Source organism: Aphelocoma coerulescens, chromosome 5 (genome assembly GCF_041296385.1).
Source record: "Aphelocoma coerulescens isolate FSJ_1873_10779 chromosome 5, UR_Acoe_1.0, whole genome shotgun sequence".
Taxonomy (NCBI): domain Eukaryota; kingdom Metazoa; phylum Chordata; class Aves; order Passeriformes; family Corvidae; genus Aphelocoma; species Aphelocoma coerulescens.
The window spans coordinates 52,228,971-52,253,585 of record NC_091019.1 but is presented as its reverse complement, the minus strand read 5'-3'; the positions used below and the strand labels follow the sequence as shown (position 1 = coordinate 52,253,585).

Below are 24,615 nucleotides of genomic sequence, written 5' to 3'. Positions count from 1 at the left end.
CAGCAAAGGAACACTAGCTGGTTAAAATGTTCTCTTTGTATCTTGGATTGCTAAAACTAACAAAAATGTGATAAAAGCTCTGACTCTTAGTTTTCACGTATATTCCTTGGGAGTGCTTTAGTAGTTATCCAAAGTAAAAAGTGCATTCTAACGCCTCCCATACCCGTGTCAGGATTCCTGCTTGTTAGTATTGGTGTCATATTATGCTGTCAGTATTTTTTAAAGCATTATTGGCTTTTTAACCTTAGAGGGAGGACTCTCATACATAGTCTCTGGTAACTTTACTCCTCCTGTTGGTAGTTTAATTATTGTAAAAGGAAAAAATTGTGAATGAGCAGTTTTTGATCTTTTTTTACTACTCCCCTACTAGTCTCCCATTTTTTGAAATAAATTAATTTAATTTTAAGTAAGAATCTTTAAAGGGTAGGCATAAATCCTTTTTTATTCTTTAAGATGTCTAAGGGAATGATGTTTCATTTTCAGGCTAGTGCCTTCTACTCAATGGCACAGAAAGTTGAGACTCATAGGCAGTAATTGTCTGAGTCCAGGGTGCCTGCCCTTGAGAAGGTCAGTTCTAATCTGACAGGTTAAAATAAACAAAGCATCCTTCCCAAACTATTCTCCTGCCTACTCTTAGCTCTGAAACTCAACTATGATCATGACTGGAAAATGGAATAGAAAATGCTGATGAAAAGCCAGATATTGTTTGTGTCCTGACAAAGTTACTGTGGTGTAGACGTGGCTGGACTCGTGTCGCTGGGGCTGTGCTGGCAGCAGGGGCAGTGGGTGTGTGCAGTGCCTTCATGAGGCCCTGGTGGCTGTCGTTGCAGTCTGTGCTGGACGAGATGATGGTGGAGCAAACCGACCTCGTTCGCTTGCGGATGGTGCGAATGTCCAACGTGCCTGACACGCTGTACATGGTGAACAACGCGGTGCCTCAGTGCTGCCATGTGATCACCCACCAGCAAGTCAGCACTAACCAGACCAGTCCTCCCTCAGTTATAGCCAACGAGATCCCAGGTGAGCTCTGATCACTTCCCGTGCCAAGTGATCTCCTGGGAGTGCTTGGGGGCTTGGGCCTGGGGGGAGTGAGTGTCAGTTTTTGAACTTTGTTTCCTCAGAGACTAGTTCTGCACCAGGAATAGTCCTTTTGCTTTGGTCTATCCTAAAGACGTTAACTGGTTTTGGATGGCAGAGTAGCTAGTTAGAAAACAAAACCCTTGGACTGGTTAAACATGGTAGAACACTTGCTGGAGCCTGGCTCTCTATTCTCAGAATTTTCTACCGGGTTCTCAGTTTTCTACAACCAGTTGTCCAATATACATAAGATCTGTGAGTCTGGAAAATTTCTTTTAAAAATCAAAAGCCAGAGAACATAACTTGTAAGGAAATCAGCTGAACTCAGTATGCCAGGAAAGTACTAGAAGTAGGCACTCAAAACACATTTACTTCAATTTACCAAATCCACTTTAGCTTTGAAGTCAAACTAACTTAATTCCTTGTGGAAGAGTGTGTCAGAGTACGTTTTTATAGGCTCAAGTAAATATGGCCCCTCTTGACTTCAGGATGATTGGTGTGACATTCCCCATAGGCAAGCCAGGAAAGTATATACTAAATATATTTTGTCATTTATGCATATGATCTTTTGGTGTCAGACTAGGGGAATGTATCTAGTGGGGTTCCTAAAGCATCTAGCACTTCTCGCCTTTCCGCTGTCCTGTTAATACTTGGTGTGCACAGAGAATGCACTGGCAAAACTTGAAACTGATGACAAGTTGGAAGGGTCGGTGGATGTTTTGGAGGACAGGATTAGATAGCTAAATGACCAAGATAAAATTTTAATTCAGTGAAGGAAGTGGAAAATGCTGTGCCTATGACATTCCCCATTTTATAAGCTCTTTGTGTATCAATTATGTCTCTCTTCAGTCAACTATGTTGAAAGGAAGTAGATATAAACTATTCTTATAGATAGTAGAGCGAGGACAAAAGAAATGGAGTGAAATTGCTGCAAGAGAACTTAATTTGTGGTGTTAGGAAGATTTGAAACACTGTTTAGCTATAAGATTTCTAGGAAAATTTGTAGAATGGTTTTGATCTGTTTGCTTCTTGTGGTCTGGGAAGAAACTTGGTAAAGCCTAGAAGGAGCTTCTGAAAACTTACTGTTTGAAAAATTTGATAAAAGTACCAATTGCTTCTTTAGAAATTTGGAGCTTTCAGCAAAACTGTGGCATCTCAACCGTGCATTACAGTACTTGGACTTCCCTCCCCAGAAAAGCATAAATATACTTACCATTAATTGAATATAAACTATTTAATATAAGATAGGACTTTGATAACACTTTGCTCAATCTTAATTTCCAAAGAAGTTGAGAATGGCAGCAGGTTCTCAGAGGTCTTTAATGTTTTGCAAAAGTTCTCATGTTCTTAAAAAATACTGGCTCTGTTGGCAAGCATGAGACATCTTGACCAATCTGAAACTCCCCTGCAGCTTTGTTCTGTACAATTTAATAGGTAGGAATTATTGCCAGCCCTTTGATTTGAGCATAGATATGACTCTGAGCCTGGCCAGTAGTTGGAGGACAGGAATTGTGTCCTGGCAACTGTCTGCCTTGCTTAGTCCTGTAATTAAGCAAAAGAATTGATTGTTTTGCCAATGCCTTTTTGCTAGAATGAGCAGATGGGGCCCAGTTAATTTGAGGAGATTAAAGCCTGTCCCAAACTCTAACTTGTACAGAAATCCATCCTGGAGCATAGATGGAGCACAGGGAGTATAGGGGGAGAGCTGGGCAGCATCACCTCCATGGCTCTTGGGCTCAGAACAGGGGGTGCTTCACAGCTCGGCTGTTCTCTGTCTGTCCCTGCCTTCTCCCTGGACCCACTGCCTGAGGACTGTATTTGCACAAATCTGCTGGCAGCATGTTTTAGTGCTCTTTCTGCAGCGCTATTGTAAAATGAGTTCAGCTGAAGCCTGTTCTAATTTGAGGCCAGGTTCTGCAAGTGGTTGGGTTTCCTTATGTATTTTCCAGTTTCAGTTTGAATTGGAAATCTTGCAACTGAGAGAATTGTATTTTTTTATATACATAATCTTTCTTGCATGTGTTTCACATGAATAATAGTAAAAAAAAACAAAAAACAACCAAACCAGAAACAAACCAGGGTTTGAGAAGACAGCACTTTTTAATGAAAACCTTATGTCATTTTTATGACTACTAGTTTGGAGAACTGCTTCAGACTTCTCTTAAATCCTCTTCTTTAAGTATTAGCAAAATACTGGCTATAGCTAAATATCTGGCTGCTAAACCAGGATTTTTCAGAAGAATTTAAGTGGAGGGTAGCATGGAAGACTTATTTACAAGCCTTGAAGACTGGTTAGAATGGGTTCCTTCCCGCCCCTCCCAGTACAGGAACTCCATTGAGGGGGGGAATATTTTGCACTACATATACTTCTCCTTCATGTACCAATGTAAACTTTGTGAAATTGGGAACAGTTGTAGTTGTGTGGTGTTGGGTTTTCTGCTTCTCTGTAATGCAAATGTCTTTTCGCACTGTTCTTGCTGTCTGATCTGTTTAATTTTTATGAGCTTTCAGTATGGACATCTGGTCATGGTAATACATAACACTTGTAAAGCTGGTGATGGATCAGACACCAGGACTTACACACTCAGAGATCTGGATTTATCTTCTCTATTATATGCACATTTTCCTCAGGACAGAAACACCCCAGAGAAATATCATTGATCATCAAACAGCAGTAAGAAGTGGCATGAGAAAGTTTTGCAACAGGATAAATACACAAAATTATATATTACTTTCTTTTGGAATGGTTTTTAAAACATTATTTCAATATGACTGCATAAAACAACATAATTTTAACAGGTTTTTGTTGGCTTACAGTTTGTGTAACTTTTGTAAAATGCTCTTTCTCTAGTTACATACTGGTGTTATGGTCTTGTGATTATTGAGCTGCGTTAGAAGTATGAAGTGTATGCCAAAAAAATCAATGAATTCTTGGCCTGTACAATTCATGAGGGAACATTCAGTTGTTATTTAAGATATCCTGCCCCCACCTCAAATCATGGAATTCCTGCATCATAAGGGGTTTACAGAGAAGGCTCTATTTGTGGCTCATTCTAGCAGAAGCTGGAGAAGTGGTGTATGTTTTTATCATTCATATGGTGTGTGTTATCCCATGTGGCTTAATGATGCTCCGTGGAACATGTGTAAGTTGAACAGTTCTTGGCAGCATGCTTCTTAAAGAAAAAAAAGCCAAGGCAGCCTGATGTTAGATTTTTTTTCTTTCCTTCAGAGTAAATCTAACCATTGCAATCAAACTTAGTGTCTCACAGTTGGAAAAAAAAGGAGTCTCTCTTATCCCTACTCCATTCTGTCATCCCTCCAGTTCCCAATCTCCTGGTTGTGAAAGAGATGATCAAGCGGCTGCAGGAGCTGCGCCACACCGAGCAGGTGCAGAGAGCCTACGCTCTGAACTGTGGGGAAGGCGCCACTGTCAGCTACGAGATCCAGATCCGCGTGCTGAGGGAATTTGGGCTTTCTGATGCTGCTGCTGAGCTCCTGCAGGTATGAGGAATGGCTGTGCAAGACCATGAAGGGACTTGATTGTGTGCTCTGCAATAGTATGCATGCATGTGCACAAGTGCTTTGAAATGCCTGTGTGACTGTCCAGGTGCAAATGCCAGTTGCATTTGATGTGTGTGATTTTATAAACCTGTAAGTGCCATGTATAAATAGTTTTCTAAAGAGTCATTGCCATTCAGGAGGCTCTTATTGACACAGATTTTGGGGACAAAATAGAACTGATAAAGAGAGAGTTGATGAGAGCAGTAGAACCATAACTTGAAGCCTAGGTTATTATTTATTCTTAGAGAAGAGAAAAAGTGCTAACTAATACTGTAGGTCTGCACAGTGCATGTCAGGACTGGGAAACTGAAAATACCGCTTCTGTTTATACACTGGTGCTAAAGCAAATGCATTTGTTGGTCAGCTTACAGTGAATCTGATGCTTCTTATTTAAAAAAAAACCCCAATCTATTTTGCATGGTTGCTGCAGTCACCTTGAGTGTTGGTGGGCTTGTAGATACCACAGCCAGGCAGTTACAGTACTGGCGTGTTTCTGAGAGTGTTAGCTCAGGAGATTTTCTAGATGGCTTCCTGCTTTGTCTTTTTACATGCTGGGTTTTTTACCTTTGCAGAATCCTCACAAATTCTTTCCTGACGAGCGCTTTGGGGATGAAAGCCCACTGCTGACAGTGAGACAGTCTGGACGATGTCGCGTCAACAGCACTCCCACTGCAGAAACCATGTTTACAGAACTGGACTCTTTCGTGGCCTTCCATCCACCATTGCCCCCTCCTCCACCTCCATACCACCCACCAGCAACTCCTATTCATAACCAGTTCAAAGTGGGCTGGAAACAAAGGGTGCCGAGTCAACATCCTTCCCGTTCCTTCTCTTACCCGTGTAACCACTCGCTGTTCCACTCGCGGACGGCCCCCAAGGCTGCGCCGCCTGTGTACCTGCCCGGCGTGAAGGCAGCGCCGCCCGACTGCACCAACACTGCGGCCCTGGGCCGGCAAACGGTGGCGGCGGCGGCGGCAGTGATGGCAGCGGAGAAACAAGTAGTGAGTGTTGGGATTTCTCCTCTTTTGCCTATTTCTGGCCACTCAAAGTGCCTCATCGAAGGAGCTGGGGAGAATTGTTATGATGAAGTACCTTGGGTTTGTTAAATAAAAAGAGCATCTTTATCAGTTAGGAGAAGGTTTTTCTACTGAACTGTCTGTCAGTATTCTCTATCCCAAAGACATGCCCTAATCCCCGGGAGAATTAATGTTCCAGGGGCGGGAGCATTGTTGGAGGGGCAAATGACAAGCTCAGGAATCTTCTGAAATCATAGAAGCACAGAATATCCTCAGTTGGAAGGGACCCACAGGGTCTGTTCCAGTGCCCAACCACCCTCTGGGTGAAGAACCTTTTTCTCATATCCAGCCTAAACCTTCCTTGACACAACTTCAGGCCGTTCCCTCAATCCTGTCAGTGTCACCACAGAGATCAGTGCCTGCCCCTCCTCTTCCTCTCAAGAGGAAGTTGTAGAGTGCAGTGGGGTCTCCCCTCAGTCTCCTCCAGGCTGAACTGACCAAATGACATCAGCCACCCCTTGTGTGGTAAATGTAGTTTGCTCTACACTAAAACAAAGCATAAGCCAACTTCAGTAGTGGACTGCACACTGTAATTCACAGGTAGAAGTAGTGGGGATATTTTGGCTCTTCACAGGTAAGTAGTCTGAAGTAAACAGGTTGCCTTTATACGCATGTGAAGAGTGTGAAAGCTTTACAGCTGAGAAATACTTGAAAAGGAATTGGCAAGCAGAAATTGGTAATTGCTGATACAAAGGGGTTTGTTACAGCATTTAAAAGCAGTCATTATAGTTGCTGAACTACAATATGATGCAATAAAAACTATTAAATATAAGATACTCTGTAAAGACATAGCTTTGTGGAGTACAGGAAGTGCTAAATGAAGAATTGGGTAATTTATTTCTGCAGTGAAAAAACTGTCAGTGCATAGTTGTGGCACATTAGATGCAGATTTGAGCATTGAGTTCTGATTGGAAAAATGGATTTTATTTTCTTCTCATTAGCAACTGTCTTAAATATATTGCACTTCTTTTTCTATTTTAGAGTAAAATATATAACTTCACATTAGAAATCTGTGCCATTGTTTGTTCAAAAGTGGGGTTTGTAGCATGTCACTCTCCTTTGATCAACACTGACTTCCCTAAGGAAACTATATAGTAACCTTTTTCATATCAGAAATATTTCTGCTAGAATATGTCTATAAATAATGCAAGGGGGAGCATAGGCTTAATATAGGTGACACTTCTGTATTCTTTCTGCAATTTGTGAGTTACTGTTAATCAATGATTAGTAAAGTTGCTTTCATGAGAAATGATAAATGTGAGTAGAAATTCTCACTCTTCTGTCTGGAAGGCTGTAATATGAGCAATTCTGCACTGAAGCAAGCATGGGGTAGGTGGAGAAGAATGCCATGCAACAGCTTTCACGTACTCTGTGGATCTAGTCAGCCCTGTAACTGATGCTCCCCCAAGCCCTGAGGCTGTCCTGGACACACGTGGCTGTCTGGAGTTTACTTACTTTGAAATGGGGAATGCAGGCAGAAGGGTTGTGTCTAAAGTGATGGCATGTGTGTGTCATGGCTTCCCTGCACTGGAACTGTGTGCTTGACAAACCATTTGTTGGGCTCTTGTTTGGTTTGAAAATCATAAGTGGCTGAAAGCAGGCCTGCCTTTAAGAAGTTCAGCAGTACAGTGTCCTTTTCTGCATGTTCAAGGCAAGATGAATTTGAGAGGAGCTGTAATTGTGACACAACAGCTTCATGAAGTAAAGAATCAGGAAGGTGAAGGTTGGTGGATAGATGTGTTCTTTAAACAGTGCAGGAAACTTGCAGGCTGAAGTTGGCAAGACAAAAGTAGATTAAGTAAATGCCATTTTGAGTTACAAAAACCATCCTAACTACAGTTTGTGTTTAGCTTTTGTCTTTGTTTCCATGGACCAATTTCTTCTCTTTTCCAGTGCACTCAGCCCTTGCTAAATGAACTGATGCCAGACATCGCCATGGGTGTGTCAGCAATGTCTTTGAAAGACAGAAGATTACCAGAGCTCACGGTGGACACGGAGCTAAGCCAGGCAGTTACAGAGGTAGGGCCCGGCCCACCCCAGCACATTTCATGTATTCAGAACAGACACATGCCTACTTCTCGGAAAAAACATGCAATAGAGCAAAAAATAGATGCTCGAGAAAATCCCCAGGAGTATCCTGACTTCTATGACTTCTCTAATGCTGCATGCAGACCCTCTACTCCAGCACCCAACAGGCACAGTCCTTCGCCTTCACAAGGCATTTATTTTGGCCCAGATTTGTACAGCCACAATAAGGCATCACCAAGTGGCTTAAAATCAGCCTATCTACCTTCCCAGATATCTCCTAAAAAGCAAGAGGATTCTAGGAGGGAATACCTGCTCTCACAAGATGGGCATCAACACAGGCAAAAGAATGAGCCAATACACCTCGATGTCTTAGAACAACCTCCCCAGCGACTGGACTTGGCCCTGGCTACCCAGGAAAATGCTGGCAATGGCCCTGTTCACGTCAGGGGAAGAACAAAAATGGAAACAGATTTAACCTATGGGTTAACCTCCAACAGACCTTCACTCTCTGCCTACAACTCTGACATGCCAGAAGAGAGACCCAGTAGGAGACTGGCAGATGATGAGCCATTGGAACATGGAGCACAGAGGAATGCAGATTTGGAAAGGGAAGATGGAGTAAGCAGAGGAAGGAGGTCTCCAAACAAACCAGACTTCCTGTACAAAAAGTCTGCCCTATGAAAGCAACCTCCACTATTTCTCTGTGCCTAAGAGTTGTAAACATCCCATTCCTTGCAACTTTTGGCCTGACTTCTGTCAGAGAAATTCTTTCATGCCAGCAGAAAAATTCAGCTTTGCTCACTTCTTTTGTACATACATTGCTTTATTAGAGACAGCATGTTATCAGTTTGGTTTTAATGCTGCTTCTGGTTTTATTTTGTTGCAATTTTTTTTGGAGCAGATTTAATTAAGCCTTTTAGAAAAAACAGAAACTGGTACCTTTTTTCTACAACCTTGTAGCCTTTTGCACCTGTACATCTATTTTAGTGTATTAGTTTTGTACTAATATGTTAAACTTTAATGTCACATTTAAAGGACTGTATTTTCATACTTTTGCATTTACCCTTTCACATGCTGATTCCTTATGTGCATTGGGTTGCACATTATGAAATGTATTTTCTTATGAGATAATAACAACACGTTTATTTTTTAATTATAGGAATTCCAAAGAACAGCACATCAAAAAACCTACATTTTTAGTTAGATTTTTTTTTGTTTGTTTAGATTGAAATCTTCCTGATTTTTAAGACTATGGCAAGAATCCAGTCTAATATTTTGTTTGAAAAGTTCTGGCAGCTGGTCTTTTCTTTATATAGATAGCAAACCCACTTCAAGAATTATATTTGGGATTTTAAGACTCCAGAAGGATATTTAGGAATCCAAATTCCTGTGAAATTCACTGGAATATGACAGTTTGAGTCTGTTTAGTTCTGCTTTGGCTGTGACCGTGGAGGACTCCATGGTCACCTGGAAGCACATACTAGACAGACTAGACTTGTTGATTTGCCCATTCAGAAATAAATCTAGAAATGCTGTTAGGAATTGTAGTAATTACTTGTTCTTCCAGCTGCTCATCCGTGGGTAAGCGAAGACCAGATGAGCGGATTCCTGCTAACTCGTGGAGCGTCAGGAAGACGAAACGTAGAACCTTTGCTGTTGCCTGAAGACGTGGGAGGGTCCCCTCCCCGGCAGTGCCAGCCCATGGCCTTGCTTTCTCCTGCCTGTGGCTACAAAGGGCTCCAGTCTCAGTGACGTCGCTCAGTGTTCCTTACCTGGCCTCACGTGGCACTGGCTCCACAGGTGCAGCTGTTCCGTGAGCAGAATCCAAGGGAAGAGTCACTGCTTGAGCATCACCACACGCGGGAAGCTTTGGCGCTCTTAAATTCCGCCTCCATTGCCTGGCTTTGCTTTTTGAAAGCACAGGAGTGAGATTCCCCTGTTAACAGGATGTGAGGAGGGGAGGATGCTGCTCCAGGCTGGCTCCTGCCCTGGACGGGGGCTCAGCAGAGCACCAGGGGAACGGTTACAGTTATGAGGTGCATCCTTAATACTCACTGTGCAGTTTTAACAACAAACTCATTGCATTCAGGATAGGCATCTGATGCCACTGCAGAGTAGTGCTTGCTGGTAAAGTCCTGTTTGGGGGGGTTAAATGCAGTTTCTATAATGAGTTTCCCTGTAGCAGAAAACTATAGTCCCAGGTGTGACCTAAGGACTGCTTTAAGGTTAGGTTGAATTGTTTCCTGCAGCTCAAAGTGCTTAATACTGTTTAACAGAATTCTTGCTGCAACTTTACTTTTGGTTTTAGTTGATGGCAGATTCTTACCTAATGTGTTTCATTAAAGTATGCAGGGCCTGGTAACAACACAGTGCTACTGAAATACATTGAATACTGCATTCCCAAACTACCACATAGCTTCTAGACAAATGAAGATATGGGTCTTTGAACCAATAAACCCTGTGTCTCCTGCAGACACATCTATAGACCTGCTTCCATGGTAGCTCTGCAGGTGCTCCTTTTGAGATGCAGCCATGGAAAGCATGGTGTAGGATTGGAGCAGAAACTTGGCTAAACTGTGCAGGTGTTGTGTCTTGTGGGTGGGGGGAGGTTTGGGGTTTTTTTCCCTCTGTCAGCTTTTTTAATCTTGTTTTTTGCCCACAGTTGAGGCACTGGGTGATCCTGGCTTCATCACCCATCTGTGGGATTTCCATGGGACTGTGGTGTAGAACATTTTTAAGTGCAAGAAGGTGTCAGTGGGGGGATGGTGCTGCTGCAGAGTAAGGGGCTGAGGCTCATTGGGTTTCTTCTGAAGATTTGAGCACGGTGCTGTCTGACTGCATAGCTCCAACCGCACACGAGGGTCTCATCCTTACAAGCATGAGACCAGCTCACCAGAACCAGTAACTTTCATCACACACACAAGAACCCTGAATCTCCCTGGACTTGCATCATGTGTGTTGGCAGCTTAATTGCTAAGAAATTACAGCTGTCCTCAGAAGACTGATTATTCTCAATATCTTTACCTAAAACTGATAGATGTACTTCAGGAAAACTATTTTAGTTATCATAGTTTGATGTGGCACTGTGTACCTGAACAGAGGTGAGACTGAGATCTACAGATAGAACTTTAAAGCTTGAAATTTAGGGGGGATGTGGCTGATGAAGATGAGAAGTTTTGGGGTTATGGTTTGAGGAAAATCATGAAATGCTTTGCTTTGGAATAAGCTGGTGAGAAATGCTTCAGGGGAGGACACATCTGCATCCTAGAATACAAAATTGCTTCTGAAGTCTCAGGAACTGAGCAGTATTAAAAAAAGAAGGAATAAAAGCAGATGCAGAATGAAAGACAAGTCCTTCTGAGGCCACAAAGACAATCAGGCCATGCAGACAATCTGTGTTTTCACTTGTATATTTTGAATTGGGAAGAAGATGGCAGCTAAGGGCAACTGGTCTGAAGTGGAAAATCAGGATTTCTTGAATTACTGGAACTGTATTTTTGTACTCCAGAGCAAGATTCCCTACTTAGGATGTGCAGAGGGAGGGGTGAGACCATTTTTCATGGCAGCATTATTCAGAAGCCAGTGTTCATCCTACATCTCACTCGCACAACACACGTACCTGTGCTACCTGCTACTCCTTGTTCTCTGTCTACTGAAACTTTGGTGCAGAAGCTCCTTGTTTACATTAAGCACTTTCTGATTAGGCTGGAAATTGACACCTTTACCTTCTATAAATTTTATGGAGATTACAGATTATTGACTATTTTGCTTGAGGATAGAGGTATAAACATTGTTTTCTTGAATGGGGGAGACTCATGCTCCTTGTTCTTATTAAAAGAGAGAGCTCAGACTTGCATTTAGTGAGCAACATGCAAAAAGGTCTTATTCCCCTTTCCCCAAACCCAACTCCTCTTTTCCTTAATGTATGGATGAATAACTTAATTCCTGAAACACATTCTTCCTTTGAAACGTTTTGTTGTTCCACGGAATTATTATAGTTGTGTATTAGTAACTGCTGTGTTGATTGGCAGTTTCTTGTTGTATTTTTCCTGTTCTTAAGGATTTTCACTTATGAAAACTAAGGCTGTGGCCACCTGTACTTGTAAGCTTGGGTTTTGGTCCCGGAATGTCCCAAATGTATGTCTTAGGGGTTTCTTTGGTTTGGGTTTGGGGGGGGGCCTAGGGGGGTTGGGTGTTTTATTTGGGTTTTTGGTTTGGTTGTTTTTCTGGGTTTTTTTTTGAAAGAACACTAATGCTGTTTGAGGCACTGTTCTTCTAAGAATTCTATGCTTCTATGGTAGAGGTGCTGGGCCCTGCTGGATGCAGGGAACAGCTTAGAGGAAAACTTGTAAAACCGCATTTGGGGTTTCTGTAATTAACTGTACTGCCAGAAGGCAGCCCTGCCCTCGGCAGTGTTATGGATTTGTTTCTTGTCCTTGTGTTGTTACTGGTATAAAGTCAAGTGCCTTCAATGCTAAAGGCTCAGAAAACTTTCTTAAACTGACTTCATGTCCTATGCAAGTGTTTTTTCTACAACCTGCATAACCAGTACTTTGTAAAACTTGTTTACGCTTCAATTGTACATAGTGTTTTTTTAAAAAAAAAGATAGTATTTTTATTTAGGTACCTCCAAACTTGAATTCTAGTCTTGTGTGATGCATTGTAAAACAATACATTTCTCTTTTGAGTACCATTACAGTTGTAAAAAGGTTTTCACTGGTTCTATTTTTCTACTGTTGCTGAGAAGCATGTAACACTGACTTTATCCTACATATAGTTGGCATTTCAAATAAATGGCTTGTATAGAACGTGGTTGTTGTGTGGCTGCTTCCCCTGAGCTGCTGCTGCCTGGCTGCCCCCACCACCCTGCCCTGCTCACTTCAGACTGCAGTGACCGGGGCCAGGGAAAGGAGCCCAGCTATACAAACAGAAAGGCACCCTCCCAAGTGCAAAGGCTCCTCAAACTGACAAGGTTTGTTCCTGCTGGGGAAAAACGGTGCACAGTAATGCTGTGTGAACACCAAAGCCATGATATAAAGCAGTGTAAAGGCGGGATTGGAAATTAGTCACTCTGATCAGGCAGTTATTAAAAATGAAAAGCATTTCAGTAAAGCCGTTCTGTGAGTTCTGGCTAGAGCCTGATTGCCTGAGACCATGCCCTGTGAAAGGCAACAGGGCTGCTCAGAGCCAGGGCTGTGAGGGGCAGCCCTGGGTCCCTGTTCATCTTCTCATGAGAGCAGCTGGACAGATTTGTTCAGTACCAGCATTCCTGGGTTGCAGTTTTCCTGCTGACTATTCCAGCTGACTGTTCAGTACATCTCTTTCACAGAAGTGCCTCACTGCTTCAGTTCAGAAATGTCATCTGGCCACTCGCCTGGCCTCGCTTTGATGTACAAGAGCAAAATACTGTGAGTTACATCCTGGCACAGAGCACAGGTGGGTGAGGAGAGGGAGAACTGTGTGGTCCTACATGTTAATTACTGACACCTTTCCTCCCACACCCGGGAAGATGAGTTCTAGGAGCTTCCTAAATTAGACAATTTTAACGTTTTTTGTTACAGGCTTTCTGTCACTCTGCAACAGTGTTTCTGAGCCTGCTAACCTCAGAGGAGAGCATGCCGGGTGTCTCTGCTAAGGGAGGCTTTAGGCATTGGAGAGGGGGACTGTAGGGGCCGCATCCCTTGGGGTGAACCCTGCTTCAGTACAGGCTGATGCCAAGAGTGGACAGTGCTCATGGTCAGTGCTGGCCCTGTGCTGTGCAACTGGAGCTACAGGCATTCCACATTTGAACTCCTCACTCTTCCATCACTGCTGTATTTTCTCAAGCACAGCAAGGCTTGTGCTGGGCCATAAAGCATTTCTGTGTGCACTGGGGCCTTTCCCTGCTTTTTTATTTCCTGCAGAAGACACAATTGCCTTTGGTATCCTCTCCCCGACCCCTTCAGTGAATTACAGAAACTGCAATACCGAGGAAACGTGACCCCATCCTGCTCTAACAGCAGGCTGCAATCCCTTGTTTCACACCTGCATCAGGGAGAAACAAAGATCTAGGAATCCTGGGCTTGACTGGGCCCCCACTATATATATACCTTGGTGGCTTGGCTAACACGTCATTACTGGGGTCCCTGTGTCTGCCTGGATCATGGATGGAAACAGAACACTACAGCAGCACTGAGAAAAAACAAGACACTACACAGTGAACAGTTCTTTTAACTTTTTTATATTGCAGTTAGATGTGCAGTTACAACTCCTGTAACAGTTGCTACCAAAAAAAGAGCATGTACAATACCCAGAGTTAAATTTAAAAGAAACTAGGAAAGGGACCTGCAAGTTGAGCATGAGTCAGCAGTGCCCTGGCAGCCAGGAGGGCCAAGTGTGTCCTGGGGGGCATCAGGCACAGCATCGCCAGCCCGGCAAGGGAGGGGATTGTCCCACTCTGCTCTGCACTGGGGTGACCTCACCTCGAGTGCTGGGGGCAGCTTTGGGTGCCACAATATAAAAAAATACAAAGCTGTTGGAGAGTATCCAAAGGAGGACCAGGAGGACATTGAAGGGCCTTGAGGGGAAGCCATATATGAGGAGCAGCTGAGGTCACTTGGTCAGTTCAGCCTGGACAAGAGGAGACTGAGGGGAGACCTCATTGCAGTTACAACTTCCTGTGAGGGGAAGAGGAGGGGCAGGCACTGATCTCTTCACTCTCAAGACCAGTGCCAGGACTCGAGGAAAGGTATGAAACTGAGTCAGAGGAGGTTTAGGTTGGATCTCGGGGAAAGGTTTTTCGCCCAGAGGGTGGTTGGGCACTGGAACAGGGTCCCCAGGGAGGTGGTCACAGCTCCAAGCCTGCCTGAGTTCAAGAGGTGTTTGGACAATGCTTTCAGGCACATGGTGTGACCCTTGGAGTGTCCTGCACAGGGCCAGGAGTTGGATTCGATGATCCTGATGGGTCCCTTCCAACTCAGCATATTCTATGTTCTATGAAACTGCTGAGCTGAGCATCTATGCTAAACTACTGTTTGTAAAGAAAGTGGTCAGAAACAGTTAACAGTGAGAATGATAAAGGCCTACTTTTGCTTTTCAAAAACCATTAACATGGAAGCAGAGTAGTACCCCATGATACAGAAATCCTGGAAAACTAGAACTTTAATGTATGTTTTGGGGTCTAACTACATTAGGCTCCAAACTTAAAAAATCTTTATTCTTAATTGCTGCTAAGTGTAGTCTTAAAAGTCAGTGAAACATCTCCTGTTCCATGATTATCACAGTGGTTATAAAAAGAACATTCCATACTGTAGCAAAATACCAGGATGCTGCAGTGTTTTCAGCAACATTTATAAAGTAGAAGAATTTGCTGTAGGCTAGTTTTTAAAATCAAAGCATATAACAAACCCCCCCCCCCGCTTAGTTCGTAATTTAGTAACTCCTCCTAGCTCTTGTTTATGTTCTAATGAGTGAACTAAGATCACGTGACAATTTTTTTCCATGTAAACCATCCCTGTCCAATACTAGAAATAAGCTTTTAAATGTGTAAAACCAGCTAGAACACTCTGTTGCATCAAGCCTAAGCTCTGCTTTCCCATTTGTGAGCAGCCCAGGGAGCGCTTCCCCAGTGGTGAGCAGGCAGGCAGCAGTGCTGGGGTCAGCCACAGCCAGGCCGCTCCAGCCGCTGAGGAGCCACGAGCCCTCGGGCAGGAACAGGCACCTCCTCGGTGCTGGGAGGCCTCACCAGAATCCCTACAGCCCAAAGGGAGAGAGGAGACAGAACCACTCAAGCAGGAAAGCCGGGAGCGCGTTCCCTGCTGCCGAGGCCAGGGCAGGGCGGAGCCCGGGCGGGTTTAGCACAGCCACGGCTCCAGGCCCTGGCAGTAACCAGGGAAGAGGCTACAGAGAAGCAGCAGGACACAGCTCTGGCAACAGCCCTCCTCCCCTGGAGACAAGGCCGGCTTTCACGGGAATGCAAAGTCGATCGGTACTGAAATCCCTCTAACTGCAGTGTAAGGATTTGTTAAAAACATGTTTTAGGTGCTACAAATAAAGGAAGTATAAGACAAAATGATGTTTCTCAGACAGCTGGATTTTGATGAGAAGCCAAAAACTGAAGATGCCTGTTCTGTTTGCCAGCGAACATTGTTTTCCCAGTTGTCCTTTCAGACCCAAACCCTTTCAGTCTAACTACAGTAGTACTGCATCCTGTTAGTCCGTCGCCTTTTCCGAGACTGAAATTCTTCAAAGAAGTGCTGGATATCTTCTCTTTTAACCACCTAGGAGAAGCAGTATGAAACCCAGGTTGTGGTGCAAACACTTAATTAAAGGATCCTGTTTTATCCCCACACATAACACACAGAGCACAGAAAAGCAAATACCCTGAAATTTCTCTGGTACAGCTTTCCTGTTGCACCCAAAGAAGAGGATTCATGCCCAAATTCTATTGTAAATAACACAAACAGGGAAACGAGTTTGCCAAAGGCAGAACAGACACACGGAGCAAGGCTCCCAATGGTATTTTAATGACTTTGACCTCTTGCTTTTACCATCAGAAAATTTAACATAAAGCAAGATTTTCACTAGCTCACTTCAGGGTCATTCCAATGTAACTACGAATAGCAATACAGCAAATCAGCCAACAAAATCCAAGTGTTACTTAATAACAGCATGCAAATTCCTGCAGGAAAACAACTGACAAGACTGACAATCATAATCAGTCCTTATTCTTCTAGCAGTTTCTATTCAATCTAAGAAAAAACAGAGAAGAGCTTTTCTTCCTGAATAGTTAACCTAGAGCAACAGAAGTTTCATTTAAATGTATGAACTACTCTCAGTACCTTGCAGATAGATTTCTGTAAAGTCCCTGTTATCTCTCAACAATGTCATTAAGGGATTAAACTCGAATGAAATCAGGGATTTCTAATTTCTAATGCAGTACCAGCAAGTCCAAGAGACAGGAAAAAAACATTACAACAGAGCCCTCAACAGTTCTTTAAAACACATTTTCTAGCAAACAAATTCTGGAAGTTGCACCTTACCGTTCCCTCATCTGCAAACCTCCTGAGATAGTCAGTCAGTTCCGTCTTTAAATCATTGTATTCTGGATGGCAAAGAAAACAAAGTAACCCCAGTAAGATATCTAGTTTTAGTTTAACACTGGCTCAAGAACACAACTTGTTTCACCTTCTCTTGTCATTTGCTAGGTTTACTTCAGACAAATGTAGGTTTGAATTAGATTATAAATAATAATAATAATAATAGTAATGATAATGTAAACATGAGAAGCCTAATAATTTATGAGACTAACCTATGTAGTGTGAGTGGCTGTTTGGGTTGATTTCAGAGAAAGACAGAGAGATCAGCGAGTGATTTAGTACAATTAACTAAAAGTGCCCCTGCTCCCAGCAAAAGCACATGTGGGTCATGGTGTAAAGACCCAGCCTGTAACTCGGGACTGGGACACTGTCCTCACCAGAGTGCAGAGCCCTGACTGGAAAGGAGAAGCCCAGCTCCAGGTATGAAACACCTCAGCCCTGCCCTGTCACTATGCTCTGCAGCACAGCTACAGGGGACACCTGGCTGGCATTCCCCAGACAACAGGAGATTGTCAAACAACAGAACGGGGTAAGATAAATCAGCCAGACAGCAGAAGTTCAAATTAAGGTTTAAATATTCACATTACAATAAATTACTATCAATACGGTATCTAAGATGTTAAACAGGGTGAAAGTTCCCATACCATCTAGTGTCTCACTGTAAATTAAAGCTGTAATGATGGGCCAGAGAGGACCAATCCTGAGTGAGGTGTGCAACTTGTCATACAGTTGTTTGCATGTTACTTCAAAAATAGTTTGACATCACACTGCAAGGCCTGAGATCAATCTCTTGTGACAAACTGTTCAGTTAAAGTGTGTTAAGGCAGATTCTAAAAATGAAGTTGTATTTACCACAGATGAGTTCCACTTGTTGGACTCTGTTCATGCTGTTAAGGGTGTCCATTAAAGGATCTCTCCTCTCTGTCTCTTGGTCACTGGTACCCTTATTTTCATAAGCCAAGACAGTGTCACATTCGTCTGTCAGGAACTGGACTTCAAGATCTGAATACATTTTCTGGAGAATAAAGTCAAATTTACTTTTATGTGACAAAATTTCTCAAATGGAGGTGCTCTCCCCAGTCAGTATCACAAATAACAACAATAAAAATAATAAGGTAAATTTGTACCCAGTATTTCAGAATCTCCTCATAACAACTTCCAAAGCAATACTGGATTTAAGCAGCAAAGAAAATACAAACATTTAGAAGCCCTTTCATGCTATATTAATTTCATAGGATTCAGTGTGAATCTTTATGTGGAGTGAAGGAGGGGTTTCAGTGTTTATATGCAGCGTTAAGAAGATTTACACAGATTTTACCTAAAGCTTCTCCTCAACGATTGTCTGGGAGCTCCTCCCTGCCTCTCCCACATCTGTGATGGTAATGAAGAGAATGTACGTACCAAACAGTCTTCACAGGTGCATAATTTGCTCCTCCAGTTCGATGGCCAAAAGGTGGCAGTGTCTTTTTTTACAAATGGCTTGCTTTGGAGCTCCTTCAGCTTGCAGACTGGCTCCTCACTCTTAGTAACTACCTGAATTAAAATGAGAGTGTTCAGCACTCTATAACATCACTTCAAAGACACCCTGTTCTTTTTGGCATGTCCTTTTCCTTAGGCAAGATTTTTCTTTTCTCTCAAACATTTATTTTTACATACAACCTATATTACCATCCACGTGAGAATTCTGATGTGGTTTCAGCAATTTCCACTGGAAATTTCTGTAGAAATTTACTGCAATAACCGTAAGTATTTAAGAACTCAGAGCTGGACCATCATGCAAGTGCAGCCACAACACATATTAGAACAGAAGTAACCTCAGTGTAGTGGCCAGGTGGCTGACAAGAAGGGACAGATGTAGCCCATCTGCAAACGGACATCACACCTCTCAACAGCCCTGTTCCACAGCCTAAGCTGCGCTCCACAGAGACTGCAGGTCACAAGAGTAAGTGACTGAAGAGGAACATGGGAACAGATTGAACACACCACCCCTTCCCTGAGCTTGTACAGAGCAAGGTGGGCTTTACTTCAACTATCAGCAGCATGAAGATGTGCAGGTCAGAAAAGAAGGTACATTCTACCTCAGGACAGGCAGACCCAGAGCTAGTGGATGGTTCATTAAATTGTTCCGATTGCTTTTCCTCCTTTGTGTCTTGGTGTTCCACTCCACTTTCTTTTTTTATTTCTTTCTTCTGCTCTTCACTTTCCTCTACCTTCAGGACAATCCCTTCATTCTCAAGGGAGTTCACTTTGGTCAAAGGAGGAACTGGAAGATACATACTCACATAAGTGAAAATACTGTGCCAGAAAAGGTGCAGATCACTACAGATGTTCTCTCTGCTTCTCCTATTCTAAAACACTCTGCTTCCCAAAACCTAAGCCCTAAGAGAGGGAAGAGGGTATCACAATTTGAAAGAGTTCTTTACTAAGATGCTTGTCCTTCTTGACACCCCTTGCCAGCTATCACAGTTTCAGTAACTTGTCACATGCTTTTTTGCTGTGTCAAGAGTTTTTAACTTTCTCCTAACATACCCCAAAAACACCATCACAGATTAACTACGCTAATCTCTTGTTTATTTAAAACAAGTTTTTGTTTTGATGCCAATTTAAGTATGTGCCCTGTGACAAAGCTGGTTAGAAGGAGGAAAGCAAAAAACAGACAAACGCCCCATTCTGTACTATTTACATTAGAAGGAAGAGAACTCCAGGTAGCCATCCTTGAAAATACCACTGAAATTTTGGGCACATAAGAGATCAATCAGCAGTTGATACAAGCAGTATTTTTTAGGAGACTATGAGAAAGCAGCTCTTTCCACAGAAATCGAGTCAATCTACTCTTTTAAAGTTCACAGAGCTGAGGCCTGGTGTGACCACAGGGAATGTGTGCCCTGAGCACAGTCCCAGCCCTACTCAGATTAACGTTAAACATATTCATTTCAGGTCACTCTATCATTCACTCTTTGCTGCTCAGAGCCTCTGTAAGAACTGTTTGTCTCACTGCTTCCCTTAGGATGGCTCTTCAGTTCTTTGATCCAGTTTAGAAATTAAGTTCTTTCAGTCAAGTATTAAATCTTCATCCATTTTGTGCTAGACATCTTTGATAAAATAAATAAAAGCGAGCACCACAGAACTAAGATTTAAGAATGAAAACTGCTTTTTTTTTTTACACAAGTTACTGCCACCCCACATGTTCCACTGCTGAAGGTGATTGTCCAATATAATTAATGAGAATCATTTCTCCAACCACTTAAAACCAGTATTATGTCATTAACCAACCATGTATGAGAAATACATGCTCACAAAATACTGGCTCAGATCTCTTAACTTTCTTTACCTGCTAATTGTGATGCATAAGCCCATAGGAAATGGCAGTGATTCATGCAGGCCTGGCACACCATTTCATGGAAGTCTCCACTTTCAGGGGGAACTGCACCAAGATGCTGTCAGAAAGAAGCAAGCACACAGTAGTGAAGCATCCACTGCCAATTAACAGACTCCACATTTAGAGGAAGGAAAACATCAGCTGCCATCACATTTTCAGCACAAGCGCTCACTCTTGCAATGATTATCAGAATAACTGAAGACTGGAAAGAGCTGATAAAAATTCTAGGAGAAAAAAATAATTCTCTGTTTGTCTACAGCCTTTTATGTCTTCAACATACCCAGAAATCTCATTTCTAAACAATATTCTACTAAACTGTTCTAAACATAGGACAGATGAAGATACCTCTTGTGCGCTGCACATTTCAACTCCTACCTTTTTATGATTGCTTCTTATGATTCCTTCCTTACATGTAAGAGATTGTAAAGTCTTCATAGTGATCACATACTGAACTTTACAAGAATTAAGTCCCAAAGCTGTCCATAAATTGATGAGAACTATTCTGGCAATTAAAAGCACTTAGTGGCTTTCTTCTGAAAAAGAATTCCTGTAAGGCTCACAGTATGCAGCACAACACTCTTCATTCATACACTTACATAAAAGAAGTTTATCTACAAGAACCCATAATTGAAGCCAATCACCTTTTTTTCACTCTTTGATCCTGCAACTTCAAACATGGAATTTCACTTGTGCCCTTCAAGGCACAAGAGGCTGAATCCTTAATGCTTACCCATTAAGTAGGGCACCCACTACACTGCTTGGCTGCTTTCAAAGGACTTCCCCAAAGCCCAAAATCAAGAATGACCACCACAGTCTGTTCCTTGCTACTTAAAGGAATTAAGAGTTTAAAAAGCATTCTTTTGAAGGAAGAACTATTCAGGTAGTTGATAAAGATGTGCCTCAGTAAGAATCTTTTCCTCACCAACTATACTGATTTGAGTTTTCCAAATAAGAGACAGTTATAAAGTTATTACTTTATTCTGCAGTGGCAACCTTCAAAAAGGTAGGACTCCTCCTACTATTTTTGAACTGGAGTAGACAGCAGTGCAAGATTAGACTTTCAATGCTCCTTTGCATAAGCTGAAAACAAATACCTTGGAACTCATGTAATAATCTCTTTTAAGAACTACAGCAAGCTTCCCAAGTAAGAATTACCATACAAACCTAACCAACACCAACTCATTCCTGTGCAAATGGCAGTTCTGCTACTTATAGTTTCCTTACCCTTCCATGGAACCAGTCTTCACAAACTATGCATTGGATCATCTCATCTGGAATCTAGATGAACAATCAGATTATTAGCCTTAATAGCAACCTCCAGAATCTTTCACAGGTCTCAAACTGCAGTATCATGCAAATCCTGCTCAGTGAATTGCATTTCCCTCTTCACCCTTCAATAGGGAGCTGCCATTAATAAGTAGTTAGTGCTTCGTTAATCAGTTTGCTTCCCTCAGGTTCAGCAGCACATGTCATTTGTCATATGAGGCTGTGGAAATCCCATTTCTTACTACAAAACCAGGAGGGCAAGACTTTCTCACAGAAACCTGATAAAAGTTACTATACTACTAGTATCCCTCTTCCTATAAACAGAAATGCATGAAGAGACAGCTCAGCAGAAGAAAGATACTGATATTCACACTGTCATCAGGTCTGTGAAAGATGCCAGAACTGAAATCAACTGATCACCATACAGTACCGTATGAAGTGCTTTGTTATGAAACAACTATTAATGATTTCTTCAGAAATGTTTCGCTGTCTCTCAACTTCAGAAAGGGGAGTTTATAAAATGCTGGTTTTTGTATTTGAAAGACTCGTGCCTTCCCTGTTCTTTAGAACACCTGACTTCTGTGGCTGCAAACAGCATGCACATGCAAATCAAGTGCTGTGTTTTAGTATTTCAGAGATTGAAAAAAATGTTCTGGCTACCACCAAGGATTGTAGCTAGTGTTACAGGACAGGACAGACTCTCCCCATCCCAGAAGCCTTGCCAAAGCATTGCTGCAGGCATGGGGAAGCAGGTTCTGGTCTCTCCTAACGTGGGCAACATGTTAATTCTGCTCTAGCCACATCCCTCAAGATGGTGATAACCCCATCCCCTAGGGGAACTCTGCAACTTTAGAGAACTGCAGCACCATTTTGTCCAAATGCTGAGTTGTTCTCATCATCTGTCTTTAAGGCATAAACATATTTTACTATTAAAAAAAAATTATGAAGTAATTACTTCATATGACACATGACAACCAATATGGAACGTAAGATTTCTTGAAGTGGGATCTTCCTTGCAAAGCAGCTCAGTGACCACCCTTTACACACTACCTAGCATAAACACCATCTATATATGATTATTACTGGATATTCTATTTCTTACCTCATCTTCAGGATCAGGATAAGGTCTTTTACATGTACAGTACAATCCGTAGAAATTGTCATTATATTTATTTCCTGAATTCACCTTGCTCTTTTCCTAGGAGAAAAGGGGACAATATCTCGATAGACAACATAGTAAAAAACAAAAGACAGTAAAAACACAGTTTCTGTTTCCCTTTAATTCCTAAAAGCAATCATTATTTTCATCAGCCTGAATATACAAAAAGAAAAATATTCTCCAGACACCTCTGCTTTACAGTGAGCAGCAGAGAGGGCACGTGAGGAATGCTAAAGCTCAAAAGCAAAGAGGAAAAACAGTCTGCTCACCTTTGTAACAAATGGCAACTGTGGTGTCAGAAATATTCAATGGACAGATGCTGAAGCTCACTTAACCTGTACAACTGATTTTTCACTGAACTGAAGCAGAAGGAACAACCACGTGATCCATTTCATTGACTTAAATGAGAAACGGTAACATCTTAAAATTGTCACAAGTGTCTCTGTAGGGATCACTGCACCATGGCTTGGCTGACTAGCTCTGGATTCATCTCAGTTCTCCCAGAAAAAAATAGGCATACACAAAACCACTGTCTGTTTCTATGTTTGGACCATTATTATCCTGGGAGCACCACTGCAAGCAAGCCAAGCAGCATCCTGTTGCTGCTTCTCAGAAGTTTACTGGCTATTTGACAAGTCCAAAATGCCCACCAAGTATGAAAGTACAGGCAGCTTCATACAATAAAAAAACATCCCATCAGTAGGCTCTGGTGACAACCTATCAAAAAATATTAGGGCACTAATGCCACCACAAAGAAGGGAACTGTCCCTCTGACAGTATCACAGCCCTAAATTTTCTTAATGTACTGCAAAATTGCAGCCCAAAAGGTTATTCTGAACCAGCTTAAAACTGATGAGATGTGTTAGTGCAGAAACGCCAGAACGTGCTTCTGGAAGTGCACTGACCATGGATGCAGAACTGCTGCACTCTTGGATGACAAGGACCAAATGTTCCTTCTCCTCCCAGCATTTCCCTTTGGTCCCTCAACAGTTTTATCTCCTGCCATAATACTCCCACCTTTTTTAACTTGCTGGGAAGACTGGAGGCGTCGCATGAGTCAGCACTGGCTGAGGCAAGGCACCAACCTCCCAAGACTGTTATTTTGACTCTGAATGTCTGAAACCTGTCTGAACTCACCGGGAATAACTTGCACTGCAGATTTTTGAACTTGCTATTCCCACAGTCACAGCGGAAATTCCTAGAAAGAAAAACGTAGCGTTTCGGGGTTTGTATTAAGTGCGAACACGCTGGGGTTTATATTCTTAACAACTCCCAGCAGTTTATCGGGAGCCACGGGAGCTGTGAGGGTCCTACACGGCCGTTCCCGCTCCCCCGCCCGTACCTCTTGGTGTAGAGCTCGAAGAGGCGGTGGGTGCCGTGGCACTCGTAGCTGCAGGCCAGGCAGATCCCCGCGGGCTCGGCGCCGGGCGGCGTGCAGGTGCTACAGGCGTACAGCGCCTGCCGCTTCACCGCGCCCTGCGGAGACACCGACCGGCCGCGGCATGAGGGGCGCGGGGTAACGGGGGGCTGCCCCGCCCCCGCCCGGCCCCGCGCCCCCCCCCCCGCTGCCCCGCCCTGCGACCACGCCCCCGAGCCCCGGCCCCGCCCCGAGGCCCCCGGCCCAGGCCCCGCCCCCGGCCCCCGAGGCCCCCGGCCCCGCCCCCACCTGTGAGTAACTGCAGCGCTCGTGGTCGCTGCCCCCCAGCACGGCCCGCGCTTCCTTCTCCAGCTCCTCGTTCTCCGCCAGCACCTCCGCCAGGGACACCACGGGTTCCTCCGCGCCGCTCCCGGCGCTGCCCGGCTCGGCGCCCTCAGGAGCCGCCGCCTCCATCGCGGGGCCGCGAAGGCCGAGGAGCGCGAAGCGAGGCGGGAAACCCGGGGCCAAGGAGGCGCCAGGGGGCGCCACAACGGAAGCGGAATCGCGCGCGCCCCACGTGACCGGGGGCGGTGTGTCAGCGCGGGGCGGGGGGCGCGGCCGGCACGTGACGGGCG

The 24,615-nt window shown here is 43.5% G+C and overlaps 2 protein-coding genes across 4 annotated transcripts in view; one reads left to right on the top strand and one right to left on the bottom strand.

Annotated features, from left to right (window-relative positions):
• Positions 1-12,550, top strand: part of BTBD7 (BTB domain containing 7) — a 56,192-nt gene extending 43,642 nt beyond the window's left edge. For 2 of the 3 annotated variants that reach the window (XM_069018136.1, XM_069018135.1), the window contains 4 exons: positions 831-1,020; positions 4,400-4,578; positions 5,211-5,639; positions 7,608-12,550. In XM_069018136.1, the coding sequence (XP_068874237.1) occupies positions 831-1,020; positions 4,400-4,578; positions 5,211-5,639; positions 7,608-8,423 (1,614 nt within the window). In that variant the 3' untranslated portion in view covers positions 8,424-12,550. The remainder of the gene's footprint in view (positions 1-830; positions 1,021-4,399; positions 4,579-5,210; positions 5,640-7,607) is intronic. The other variant, XM_069018137.1, reaches the window with a different exon arrangement.
• A 1,396-nt stretch (positions 12,551-13,946) lies between these two features.
• UBR7 (ubiquitin protein ligase E3 component n-recognin 7) lies at positions 13,947-24,537 on the bottom strand. The gene is made up of 11 exons (XM_069018129.1): positions 24,290-24,537; positions 23,966-24,099; positions 23,761-23,821; positions 22,567-22,662; positions 21,423-21,476; positions 20,151-20,256; positions 18,898-19,082; positions 18,221-18,352; positions 17,672-17,834; positions 16,763-16,824; positions 13,947-16,000 (listed from the first exon to the last, which is right to left on the bottom strand). The coding sequence occupies exons 1-11, from the start codon at positions 24,452-24,454 to the stop codon at positions 15,908-15,910; spliced, it is 1,251 nt and encodes a 416-aa protein (XP_068874230.1). The 5' UTR covers positions 24,455-24,537; the 3' UTR covers positions 13,947-15,907.
• Positions 24,538-24,615: the final 78 nt, after the last annotated feature.

What these genes read in the sequence shown, in the direction of transcription:
- UBR7 (XM_069018129.1), bottom strand. Translation starts at nt 24,454, where the DNA reads ATGGAGGCGGCGGCTCCTGAGGGCGCCGAGCCGGGCAGCGCCGGGAGC. An exon ending in TGCAGTGCAAGTTATTCCCG is followed by an intron (nt 22,663 to 23,760) that starts GTGAGTTCAGAC and finishes CTTTTCTCCTAG; the next exon opens with GAAAAGAGCAAGGTGAATTC. An exon ending in GGTTTGCAGATGAGGGAACG is followed by an intron (nt 16,001 to 16,762) that starts GTAAGGTGCAAC and finishes TGCTTCTCCTAG; the next exon opens with GTGGTTAAAAGAGAAGATAT.